This window comes from Felis catus, chromosome D3 (assembly GCF_018350175.1).
Source record: "Felis catus isolate Fca126 chromosome D3, F.catus_Fca126_mat1.0, whole genome shotgun sequence".
Taxonomy (NCBI): Eukaryota; Metazoa; Chordata; class Mammalia; order Carnivora; family Felidae; genus Felis; species Felis catus.
Window position 1 is genome coordinate 16,096,725 of NC_058379.1, and position 13,474 is coordinate 16,110,198.

Genomic DNA, 13,474 nt, shown 5'->3' on the forward strand with positions numbered 1-13,474 from the left:
TAGTGTAATTCAATTTGAAAAATGTTCTTTGAAGACCTTCCAAGGGCAAGGCACTTTTTTCAGGCAAAAGGTGGAAGACATGGTCCCTGTCCTCAATGAGCACTGAGCAATGTGACCAGGCACAGGGGACAAGAAGGAGGTACGAATGAAAAAGGAAGGCTGGGGGTCTTGGCATACCAGGCTTGAATACCAAGTTCTGGAGTGGCCATTAATTCTGTGCACACTGTGATGCCACTGAAGGTCTGAGCAGGAGAATGACATCATCCAACTTGTGCTTTGGAAGAATTCCATCCTCTGTGAAGAATGGATCATCAGATCTGGGAAAACTGGAGGCAGAGGAATCGGTTAGGAGACTACTGCAATAGTCCAAGCAAAATTCCATGAGGGGTGACGGTAAGGACAGAAAGACAGGCACAGATCCAAGTATCATCCTAGAGGTGTAACTTAGAGGACTTGGCAAATGATGGGCTGGTGGGGGAGATGGAACAGATCTCTTGTCTACAAGGCTAGAAAAAGTGGTAGTTTCTCAAATGAAATGAGAAAACCAAAACTGGCACCTACTGGCTTACTGAGTGAGCACACAAGTCTGTCTGTGTTGGGAGGGAACAGAGTACAGGGATGTTGAGAAACTGGTAGAACGTCCTGGCGATAATGAACACAGGACATTCTGGGAGGAAGGCCATGGGGAAAGAAGAGTGTAAGTCAAGGAACTGAATGAGATCAGCAAGACCAGGCTAAAAAGGTTAACAGGCTAAAAAGGATGGAACTTGAGACAGTGCAACACTTCAAGGACCTGGGACAGACGATGACAGCCAAGAAGCAGTGAGATTGGCAGTCAGAGAGGTAGGAGGGAAAACCGAGTTTCCACGACGCAGAAGTGAAGCCGGCAGAAAGTTTCAGGACACGTGCGGTAACTGACGATATCATGTGGCACGGTGGGGATCACTGGCTTTGGTGGTTGAGTGCAATTCATGGCTTCTCAGGTAGTAATTCCGTAAGGTTGTAGAGACTGGAAAAGAGGCACAGAGTGCAGGCTATTCTTCCAGGAAGCTGGTCAGAGAAAGGAAGGTGACAGAGGTCAGGAGACAAAAGACAAGGAAAACAGAGAGAACGGAGAGAAATTCACTTAGGCGAGGGAAGAAGTGCCAAACTGGCGCAGAGCTTGGGAACACACAGCACCATTTAGTCAATTACTGTCTTCTTAAGGGATCCGAGGCAACCATGCAAATTAGCATGTGTAGGCCAGCAAAAAACGCACTTGACAGATCTTTTGGAGTCTAATCTTCAGGATTGGGCTAGGCTCGTTTGGATTACATTTCCTAAAGGTATCTTTAAGACAAACAAGAAGGCGGCAGAATGGTCCTGCCAGGCCCGCGAGGCAAGCACGCACAGTCTAAATAGAGAACAGAATAAGGCAAGTAGAACAAGATGTGCTTGACTAAAGGAAAGAAGAAATGGAGTGAGTGAGAGGACAGAACCCAACTCAACAAACAGAGGTGAACATCAGGTATCCGGTCTGGATGACGGTGGAATAGAAACACAGGGCACTTGAGGGCAGGAACCACGGGCAGGAGCTAGTTACGGTTTTTGAAACTTGGGAAGCACAGAGGATGCACACCTTTGTGTACCAGAGCGCATTCTGTTATTGTCGCTTTTTTTTTTTTTTTTTTTTTTTTTTTTAATCAAAACACAGACGAGGCTCTTTGCAAGGGATCTGGAGGTAGCACACACAATAACAAACAGCCCCGGGCTGGATGTGGAAAGGAAGATAGTTTTTAAGGGAAGACTCCCCACCATCCTAAGTATTTCAGTAAAAAGGAAGTAGGACTGTTTGGAGCATTCAGGCCATCTTCCCCTGGAATAAGCCATCGCCAAGATAAATGACAGAAGGTGGCAGAAAGTACAAAACATAGATTTGCATAGACATGGATCACAGAGTCACCAATAAATTGAAAGCTGCAGCCACAAAAATGATTTGGACCGATTCACCAAATGCTTATTGAGCATCTTGTATAGGATCGGCCTGAAGACATGGTGGAGAGCAAGGTCAATGCAATTCCCTGTGAATTGCTTACACTCAAGCAAAGAAGAACTTTCAAGGAGAGAGTATATCTGCATGCGTTTATGTACACGTACACACACACACACACACACACACACACACACCAGGGAAGAGTCTCGAAATGAGAGGAAGAAGAAATTAAAAAAAAAAAAAAAATCCAAGAGCTAGTCTACCTACTCAAAAAATTTGCAGAGATTGAAAACAAAATCCAGCAATTAGTCTGCTTGCCAGCTCTCATTCTGCCCTGACTCCAACCCCATTGCCCATATCATTCCCCACACTGGGCCTCCACTTCCGACAAGCATGTAAACCTGGGGACCCCACACAAATCTCCTAATTTCTCCTTTGGGCAGCATTGATACTTGGCAGCACAGCACAGTGGCTAAGAGACTCTGGAGCTGCCACATTATCTGGGTTCAACTTCCACTTGAGCAACTCAGAGCTGCCTGACCTTGGGGTAAATCACTTAATCTCTCCGTGCCTCAGTTTCCTTACATGTAAAATGAGAATGATGACAGATCCTTCCTTGTAGGTCATCGTGCAGTTTAAATGAGTTAATCTGTGTAAAATGCTTAAAATAGAGCCTGGAACAGAGTTGGTGCCCTATAAGGACAAGCTGTTGTTACCACTGGACCCACTTGAAATGTTCTCTACATTTCTCTCCCCTCATCCAAATCCACTGGTTTAAAAAGTCAGATATTTTACATCCCATTAGTGGGCTCACATGCTCAGTTTCCAACACAGGCATTTACTGAGGATCTACCATGTCCTGTGCTCCAGGAGAACTGGGATCAATCAGACCCAGTCCTGCTCTTGAGATCACAGTCAACTTGGGGAAACGGACAGACATTCCAATGAAGATCGTTACCGTAACTTGGCAAGAACTATGAACTGGCATTACCCATTAAGCGTCTCCCACAATGGAGGCTGCCCTCCTCTCTTGACTCCTAAAGCAGTCAGGTATCCCATCTGTACCATGATATTCTGCAGGAAAGGTGTTTGCTCTGTGTCCCCTGGACTATTTCACACATATGTGCCTTGACTTGTTCAACTTGATAGAAAGGAACCCGTTCTGGGACTGGGCCTCCTGATTCTGTCCCCCAGTCCACTCCATCCCCACAACTACCTCTTACCTACAGGTATCTGGCAAATGCATATTAACCTGTGGTTGGTTAGGATGTTTAAGCTTCTCTAGCATTAAACTTCCAGGGCCTGGGAAGCTGGGTTTCTGCTCTGGCATGACCAGACTACTCAATATTGCTGAGTTCCTTCCATATCCTCTCAGCATAAATAGGACACTATGCATCTACAAACTAACAAATTAGTAATAACAAAAATAATAGTAAATGTTTACTGAGACTTTTCCATGTTCCAAGCACTAGATCAAGTGCTTCTGTGTTTCACATAGTCCTCCCGAAAGCCCTAAGACAAAGGGAACATTATTACTCCACCTTTGCTGTAGAGGAAACAGACATGCAAAGAGGTCCCGATGGAGCAAGGAAAAGGCACCAAAACCTGGTTCTCTGAAAATCTGGGAAGGTAATGGTGGGAAGCCATTTCTGGTTCCTCTAAGCGTTTAGATGGCTGGCACCAAAATGAAACTTCAGATCACCCAGAAGGAAAGTAAAGAGCCCAGAGCCAAAAGGAAGCAAGAGCCCCTTCCTAAAAACAGCCTATTCAGGCACTGGCATCCCACAGATTTCAGCCTCCCTGACATCTCTTTGCTCCTCTAAGATTTCAAAGTTCTCCAAAAGCATCAAACCAGCATGTGTAAACTAGCACAAAATATAAAACCAACTGGCTTTTTCCTTCTAGAGTTTATACTGAAGGTTTGAAGAAATGCACTGTTTCAGCAAATGAGGCAGTATTTCAGATCTAGGAGGAAGAAGGGATCTAAAGACATATACCCCATGCTGACAAGGGAGGGAGGGAGAACTGGGATGCATTTTATTTTTAAACCTTTAACATATATCTTTAACATATTGTAAAATTCAAGCAAACAGAGGCTCAGAGAAACATCCAAGCATTCAGAGCTTGGGGATGTGACTTGGGTTATCGTCAGTTAAAAAGAAAAAGAGGCACGAGGACAGACACTCCCTCACTCTCCAGCACCAGTTTCGCCAGAATCCCACCCCAGAGACAACCAAAACTAATCCTGTGGAACCTCTCCTGCTCCCTCCACTCAAGCTGCGAGGAACGCCCACGATCCCTCAGACACAGAACGCTGAGATCAAGATTCTTGCTGAGTCTAAAATAATGATGCACTCAATGCCTGGCTTAAAAACTGTCTGTGGTCCCAGGAAAGGATCCTAAAAAGCGACCAACGATCACAGCAATTAAAACCACTCTCACCACCAGAGTCTCCATGAAAACTCCTCATTCATTCAGCTCCTCCTCTGAACATTTCATGCAATTCACCAGTAACAGATCTGGGGTCAATTTACCCAGCCGCCACACAGCAGCATCTGCTATTTCCCCGGTGGTGTGAAGAGTGAGTAGCGGCACAGGTAATCCCTGTGTGTAAATAAAAACCTGTGACGCTGAAAACAGGGGTGGGGAGAAGGAGGAACTCAGGAAGAAACAGCAGGTCCCTGGTGGCAGTGGTGGGACCCCCAGAAAATGCCTCCTCCCACCTCTCAGTGTATTTGTATATATGTCCCCAGCACTGCAGGAGCTTCTAATTAATTTCATCAGTGCCTCTTTTATGGAATTTCCACATAATGATAATGTGATCTGTCCAGGGTCACCTACACCCAACAGGTGGAGCGAACTCCTAAAATGATGCTATGGGTTTCACCCACAGGGCTGCCCGCGGCAAGAAGAGCCCAATCCAACAGCGAGATCACACTAAAAGACACGAGATGAAAGAAAATCTTTCTGATTCCAACCCCAAACTGCCATGGAAAAGACATTAAAGTTCCCCAAAGACAGGAATACTCCAACCCCATCTTCCAGATGAGACATACACGAATTCATGTGCAGGCACTTTTTTTTTTTTTTCTTTTTTTCTTTTTTAGGAGAATCTTATTAAGCATTCTGTTGGGGCATGAACAGAAGCTCGTTTTATGCTCTAGAGATGTACCGTGAATTATCAAAGGTGAAATAGCCGATCTTCAAATACAATGAGCAGTAGAAACGTGATCGGGGGGGTGGGGGGGTCGGGGGGGGGAAGAATCATGAGCAAATTAAACCAACAAATATTTATCGAGTGCCTGGGCCTGGAGACTGAGATGTCCCCGTCAGAGAGCTCCCTTAACTGAGCTCTCCATGAGAAGCAGATGCAAATTCAGGCTTCCAGAACCATAAGCCATTAATCACACACCGCTTCAGATTAATTGCAATGCCTAAGATCCCCCACATCATTCTGCCCTTTTGCCCCCAAAATCGAATTCCCTGAAGTCCTCCCTAATTTTTCAGATCGATCACTAATACCCCAAGCAAGCTTTCAGCATGAGCCAGCCAGCCCACTGCTAACCAGAACTAGAACTCTCCCCACATCTCCCTCCAGCCCGATCTGTGACCTTCAGCGTGCCGCGTGCGTCGACGTTAAGCTGCCCCCCAGCCACACGTTCTTTACCATCAGGCCTCCACCTCTGCCCTGCTCTTCAGATGCCCTGCTGGGCTATTTCAAATCCATCTGATGGCACATTCAACAGCTAGTGAGCTCTCTGCCTCTCCTCCTACCATCCAGATTGTTTTGGGGCTGCAGAGCAAATTAGTCGGAAAGGCACGGCCAACGCCACCAAAATCTAACCCCAAATATTTAGCCGGCCCCCCGGGGAAGGAGGAAAGTAGGACCATGGCGGCATCTTTCAACATAAAAATCTCTCTCCAATGGAATCACAACCCACAACCCTATTTCATATCGAGTGCCCAATTCTCCACAATGGTCTGAGATCTTTTGAGGAACGTTAGTGTCAAAATAGCACCCATGGGGAGATACCATCCAAGAACCAACACATGCTTTCAAATCGATATCTTAACTACAAGCACAACAAATCAGGAATGGATGCTGCCAAGGAGAAAATCAAATTCTGCTCGTCTCCTAAGTGGGCAGCAACTAATTACCTAACATTACCCCAAGAGCCTCCAAGTGAGAAAGCCAGGGCATCGGGGGAATAACACAGCTAGTCCAAAACCTTCCCAAGGAACTCGTGCCTCTGAACGCAGAATGTCATCGGATCACAGAATGAAGCAAGACACTGAGCTCCGACATCCACAGAAGCTACTGAATTTGAGAGAAATTCCAGGAGGCTGGGAGCCAGGACCCTACGGTCCTGAGTGCAGTGTTAATGCGTTTTTCACGAGCTTTTTCAAGAACGGAGAAGAGACCTATCATGTCAAGAGGTTTACAGTGATGTTTATACTTCCATTTTCTAGTCTCTTGGTTTGTTTGGTTTTTTCCCCTAAGAAGCCCAATTTCTGTGAATCAATGACTCGGCGACATCATACTCCCTCCCAGTGGCTCACGGTAACGGGGCTCTCTCTGGTAACCAGCGCTCCGCCAGCTCAAAAAGGCTCAGCTGCCAGATCCCTGATCTTGCAGCAGACTTCGAGCGGAGCCGAGCACCATCTATCTGTTAGAGCTTGGGTACAGCCACTTGCAGCTCAGCTAAGCCATCATAAACCTTTAGCTTATGAGATCTCGCTCAATACAGCCAAGATAGCAACCTCCACCCACCCACCTGAGAGGGAGACGGATGCACAGAAGGATAAATAGACGGACAGCTCACTTGAACCCTGCACGTTTCTCCTTCCACCAAGCATTTGCACTGCTAGGTAATCCCCCACTATTTCCTCTCCTCTAAAGAAGACCAAACACTGAAAAACTAACCCAAAGTACCCAATTGACAATTATGATGCTAGGGAGAGGAAGAGGGACCTGAAACACAGCAAAATGAGAATATGAACATTCTGCCCCACCAAAGCCCAGACAGGTAAACTGCTCCCCCAATGCAGGCTGATTAACAGCTTCCCTTCACTGCACTCCCCCCACCCCGCCACCTCCCCACCACCACCTTTGCATCAGTGCAGGTCCTCAGAAAGTCAAATTTTCACTTACTCAGATCTACCAAGAATTCCCAGTGCCTTGCTATACGAAAACCCCACAAACGGCAGTTCTTCGCCCGAGAAACCGGAGAGGTTCAGCTGGCGCGGAGAGGATGAAACCCACGAATTCTTCTCTGGTTCATCAAAATTGGAGGTGTCATCATCAGACTTGAGGGTGGGAACGAAGGGGGGAGGAGCTGGTTAAAGGAAAACAAGAAGAGGGGGAGAGAAAAATTCAGACGGATTCGACACTGTTGCGGAGAAAATCGTCTTACTCCTTCAGCGGCTCCCGATGGCACTGCAGCGCCTGCTTTCAATCTAGCTCACACAGGCAGACCCAGCCTTGGCTCTTACAGCAACAAGAGATTAACCCCTTCTCTGCCAACATGGCCACCAACCAGCAGTTAGGCTGCCTTCCCCGCTGGGGTAAAACTGAAGGAGAAACTCAAACAGGTCACTTGCTGGAACAAAAGCACTTGGGGAACTCATGTGAGCAAGCGGCTCCTTCGTGAGATTTCCAGAACGCTTCGACAGAGCGTCAGGCTGGCGGGTGCCAGCATGCCAGCTGACCTACACCTATTTGTTTGCTCTCCTGGACAGCTCTAAGTCATTAATATTTAATGTTACCCACTGAAATAAGATGGCATGTATACATTTCGTGGGCTAACCGGGATGAGAGGAAGGAGCAGGAGAGGGGATCTGGGAGGTGTGTAACTCATGTTAGGGTAGCACTGCAGTCTAGCTCATTCATATCCAGAGGAGTATGCTCGGAGCTCTTATCAACCACTTTTTTTTTTTTTTTTAGTTCATTATCCCTCCTCCCCACCTCAATCATGCTGCCCGAATCCACCGCAGTTTAATCAGCATAATGAAACACCAGCCAAATAAAGTTCTTCCCGATGATTTACAGCACCCCTGCGCGCTGATGGTGTAAATGCACCGATGGGCATCGGCGTCCTACCTCGTTAAGGCATGACTCCCAGCTAGGGGCATCTTACATCTTCTCCACTTCCTGCAGACCTACTAAGCTCTCTCGGTCAGGGACGGGGGACACTCGCCCATCAGTCACCAGGAAGCTGCCCATTGTGGTGGGCTCCGGGGGGTGGAGCGGGCCAGAAGCGTTACCATGGCTGCAGGCTGAGGCGTCAGTGGCGAACCGGCCGGTTGAGTTGGCAAGCCGGGCATCACAGCCCCCGCAGTGCAGGCTTCATGCTCCCCACTCTGTGCGTGCTCTGGCTGTAACCCCACCTGGCCGCCTGCGTGGCAGGGGCCAATGCTGATCCAAGTGACAGAGCCGCATGAGTCACTGCCAGAGCTCGCTACAGCGCCCCCTAGGACAGTTGTCACAGTCCAGGCTTCCTTTTTAACCCCTCGTTTTCTGAACTAAGCTGTGCACCAGACAGGAGCAGCAGTCTTGTTTTCAGCTTACAGACCCAAGAGAATCTGTTTCCGAAGTACCCCAATGACAACAATATCGGAAGCAATGCCGGGGAGCAGATGGGAGTGGTGAGGGCTTGGGGGGAGGGGGTCAGGAAAGGAAGCCTCCACCAGGAGGTCTGGCTGCTCCTGGAAAGTGCCCAGGGGCATTCGCTGAGCTTCAGGTAGACCCGAGATGAGGCTGGAGACTGAAAACATAGAAGGCACTACCAGAAAATTATTTAACACCTCCAAGCTCTCAAGAGAATTTAAATCTTCCCTGTTAGCATCAGAATCTACTTGCTTAATACTTTAAAAATTAGCTGATGGAAAGAAAAATTACACTGAATGCTTCAGCCCACATCCCATGTGTACTTCCATCAATATAGCCTCAAATCCAACCTGATTTCAATTACTTCATATTTTTTTTTAAGCAAAAAGAAAAAGAATGGAAATTACATTTCATAAGGATCAGAAAGAGAAGTTTTCCATGCCAAAAAACTTCAGATAAAGACTGAGGAAATATATGGAGATTCGCAGATGATACTAATATGGAAGCATTGTCATTAATGGCACCTTACTTTAAAATCTGAGTGGGTTCCGCCTAGGTGGCTCGGTTGGTTGGGCAGCCAACTTCGGCTCAGGTCATGATCTTGCGGTCCATGAGTTCGAGCCCCACGTCAGGCTCTGTGCTGACGGCTCAGAGCCTGGAGCCTGCTTCAGATTCTGTGTCCCCCCTCTCTCTCTGCCCCCTTCCCACTCATGCTCTGTCTCACTCTCTCAAAAATGAATGTTAAAAAAAATTTTTTTTTAATCTGAGTGGGTTCAAATCTCAGCTCCACCACTTGTCGGCTCTGTGACTTTGGGAAAGTCACTTAACCTCTCTGAGCCTCATTTTCAACATAGAGACAACTTGCTCAAAGGGCTGTTGGGAGGTTTAAATGAAAAAAACTCTGTATAAAGTGTTTGGTGTATTTCTTTGCATTCAGTAAACACTCCGTAAAGATCACCTGCTATTGTCGTTATTGCACACACGAGATACATGTTCATGACAGATCCTGCGGTTATTGAAGGCTAGCGAGAGACAGCACAATCTGTGTTGCAAATTCTTCTTCCCTGGGCAAATGACACACACACTCATGTGGATGTTTGTGTTTACCATATCATTTCATTCCTAACAGAAGTTTAATTCCCTTTCCACTATATACTAATTGATCTTTGGGAGACTAAAATAGAATTCCATGTCTGAGTGAGGAGTATGATTAATATAGGGGTAGGAGCCACCCTCTGTGAAATAATTATGATTTAGAAATTCTGTACCATAAAATAAGATTTCTCTTAAAAACTCCATCATGCTCAAAGCTAGCCCATATGGTCGAGATTAGAAAAAGGGCCAATCTTCAATAAAAGGAAGGAGAAGTCAACATGAAATATACCAGATGGTAACAGGTGAGATAGTCACAAGACAGATTAAAAGCTAGGGATATAAAGCTCTAGACAGGTAGTCAGTTGAGTACAACAGGAAAGTCTGAGAAGGAGGGCTTATAAGGGCCACACTTAGGCAAGAAAAGAGCCAGAGCCTCAAGCCAAAAAGAAACAAGCAAATTGGAAATTATCTACCCACCAGAAAGTGACAAGGATGTTTCCCCTTGACCAATATCCTTTAGGGGGAAAGAAAGAAACTGGCTATTAAAACTGTAATCCCAGGTAGGATGTCTGTATTTATAGTATCCTGTACAGTTTGGGAACTACAAAACAAGAGATTAACACCAATACTGGCCCAGGATCACTGAGCCCTGAGGGCAATGGTAGACACAACAGGAGAACAACTTGTGGGGACACTCACAATCCAGGGCGGGCACACACACACACACACACACACACACACACACACACACACAGTCCCTGCTAGAAATGAGTTTACGTCCATGAGTTCGAGCCCCGCGTCAGGCTCTGGGCTGATGGCTCGGAGCCTGGAGCCTGTTTCCGATTCTGTGTCTCCCTCTCTCTCTGCCCCTCCCCCGTTCATGCTCTGTCTCTCTCTGTCCCAAAAATAAATAAACGTTGAAAAAAAAAATTAAAAAAAAAAAAAGAAATGAGTTTACGATAAAAAAGTAAAAACCAACAACTACATATATTGAGGAAAAAGAAACCACCCAAACCACCACAAAAGAGCATCCTCACATATAAGAAATGAGAAAATCAGCCCTGCAAAAACTGCAGATAAAACACAATCTGAAATGGGCCATAAAATAAATTTATTACCAAGGCAGATGAGTAGAAACTCCAATAAAAGAATAGGATACTCTCAAAAAAGGACCACATACATTTAAAAGGAACCAAATAGAAACTTAAAAAATGAAAGTTATTGAGTTCAAAGTTAAAACTCACTGAATGCATTAAATAGACGATTAGACACAGCCTAAGAGAAAAGTAGTGAATTAGCAGTTAGACCTGAAGAAATCATATAGACCCACGCTTTTCAAAGTGTGATCTGCAGACTGACAACATCAGCATCACCTGGGACTTGGTTAGAACTACAGATTCTCTGGTTCTGCCCCCACATCCACTGAGGCAGAACCTATGTAATAACAAGATCTGCGGGTGGAGAAGTGCCAACAAAGAGACAAGACTCGAGAGATCAGGAGACAAAGAATGAGAAGGTTCAATACATGTCTTAACAGGTGCACCAGAAAGAGTAAAGTAGCTCAAAGTCTGGATGCCACATTTTGAAAGGATTATGTAAAACTTGGTCAAATCTAAAGACGACAAAGTATGTGACCACATCTGTCGTGGGTGTCTAATCCTCCTTTCATGTACCTTATAGGAAATGTTCCCTTTTTAAAAAAAATTTTTTTTAATGTTTATTTATTCTTCAAAGAGAGAGAGAGATAGAGCATGAGTAGGGAAGGGGCAGAGAAGGAGACACAGAATCTGAAGCAGGCTCTAGGCTCCAAGCTGTCAGCACAGAGCCCGACATGAAGCTCGAACCCATGAGCTGTGAGATCACGACCTGAGCCGAAGTCAGATGCTTAACCGACTGAGCCACCCAGGCACCCCTGGAAATGTTCCTTTTTTGATTTCCATAAAATGTTATTTTTTTTTCTTAAAAAAGGTATTAATAGGTCACTGGATTTGAGTGTATGTTGATGGAGGTACATATTACATCTGAGAACATAGTATAGTGCCAGGCACACAGTAGGTGCTGAACAGGTATATAATTAAATAACTAGAAAATGAATCTTGGGAAGAGAGCACCTAGCATAATACAGGCTACAAAGAAGTTATTTGATATTTGAGTTAAATGAAGAGGCTTTAAAAGTGGAGATTTTTCTGTCTGAAAAATATGTTAATGAGTGCCTATAGTAATATTTTCTGATACTATATTATGAAATCATCATCTCACCCCCCCATACCCACCACATTCAATAATGACAAATCAGAAGTCATATATTAAGATCAACTGTTCATTGGCAAAAGCCATTAAGGAAAAAAAAAAAAACTTTTCCTATATATTTTAAAAAATAAATCAGCCCGTGCATGAGGTCTCATCAGGGCACTTTCCCTGTAGTGGCAAGGGCTATGCAAGCAAGTTCTGGAGTGTTCCCCCACCCCCACCCCCAATTATAAGATAGATGGCAGAACAAGGTTTTCAGAAACAAAGAGCTATTTTAGGAGCTTTAGTTAATCTCTCTCCTATAAATTCTCTCTCTTTTCTTTAATCCTGACATTCATTAGAAGCTTTTGGGGGAAAAAAATTGAAATACCTTCAAATTAAAAACAAAACAAAACAAAAGGCAAATAACAAGGAAAAGAGAACCAAATGGATTTGTCCTGTTAGACCTACTTATTTCTAACATAGTCCACCGAGCTCCATTTACCCCATTCCCACCTTTAATTTTCCAGGATACCATGCAAGCAACAATATTACAAATATAAGGGATTATCTAATTTTGGTATAGTGTTTAGTGCCTGCTTTCCCCACCGGAACACGAGAGCTCCATGAGGGGGAAGACAATGTCGTGCTCACGATTACACACTCAACACCTGGCTGTCCTTATTCAATGTTCAATATCTGTTCGGTTAAAGGAATGAATGATTAACAAGAACCCTAGATGTGTGGTAATTTCTTAAGCCTAATGGGCTATTTCATGCAAGTGCCGCTTTAGGAAACCTAGAGTACCCGATTTAGTCATGAAGAATTGGCACGTTAAAAAACAAGTACGACAACAAAAATCTGAACTAGATATAGCTCATGAAACTCCTATGACTTTTAATCATCACTGTGAGTTACACACACTGATGAATTGTGTGTGGCAGAAGCAGAAGATGAATAATGGCCAACGTGGTGTCATAAAAGACAAAGGCACATAAATAAATATTGCGTAATGATATAATGAAGCAGGACTGTGCCTGGAACACGGTGGGCATTCGACATTAAATCAAAAACATTTTCAACTTTGTTCTATCTACCATGATGTCCCACATCTTAAGAAAAAAAAAAAAAGGTAATTCATTTATTAGATGCCACGTTCAAAACTAAAAGGAAGACGACCAGAAAATTAGCCATCTTCCAATTCCTTAAAATCTGAAGTACCAATGCGATCACACTTACCCATGGTACAAAGGCAGAGAACTGCAAAGTATGTGAAGAGGAGGCTATTTATGTCATTTAGAGGTCAAGGTGTGGGTATGAAAAGCAGAGATATATAAATGGAGCGCTGGCAAGTTCTGCAGAAGGGGATACAGTGAATTTTGTGTGTTCCTGTGGGAAAGTGTCATGGAGGTGATTGAATGTCAAGAGTTGGTTAAAAGGGATCTTGGCAGGCTGGAGTGGGGAAGAGTACCGCTTTAGAAAAGCCACAGAGCACCAGCCGGAGAAAGACCTGGGTGATGAGGCTGGGAGCGAAGTGAAAGTGAAATCTTAGCTGGACCTTGAAGCGGGGG

At 44.9% G+C, this 13,474-nt stretch overlaps 1 protein-coding gene across 18 annotated transcripts in view; it reads right to left on the reverse strand.

Annotated features, from left to right (window-relative positions):
- Positions 1–13,474, reverse strand: part of CIT (citron rho-interacting serine/threonine kinase) — a 163,366-nt gene that overhangs the window by 94,632 nt on the left and 55,260 nt on the right. For 17 of the 18 annotated variants that reach the window (XM_019814616.2, XM_019814611.2, XM_019814610.2 and 14 more), the window contains exon 10: positions 7,125–7,308. In XM_019814616.2, coding sequence (XP_019670175.1) covers positions 7,125–7,308 — 184 coding nt within the window. Of the gene's footprint in view, positions 1–177; positions 1,268–7,124; positions 7,309–13,474 lie in introns of those variants that run through there. The other variant, XM_045042125.1, reaches the window with a different exon arrangement.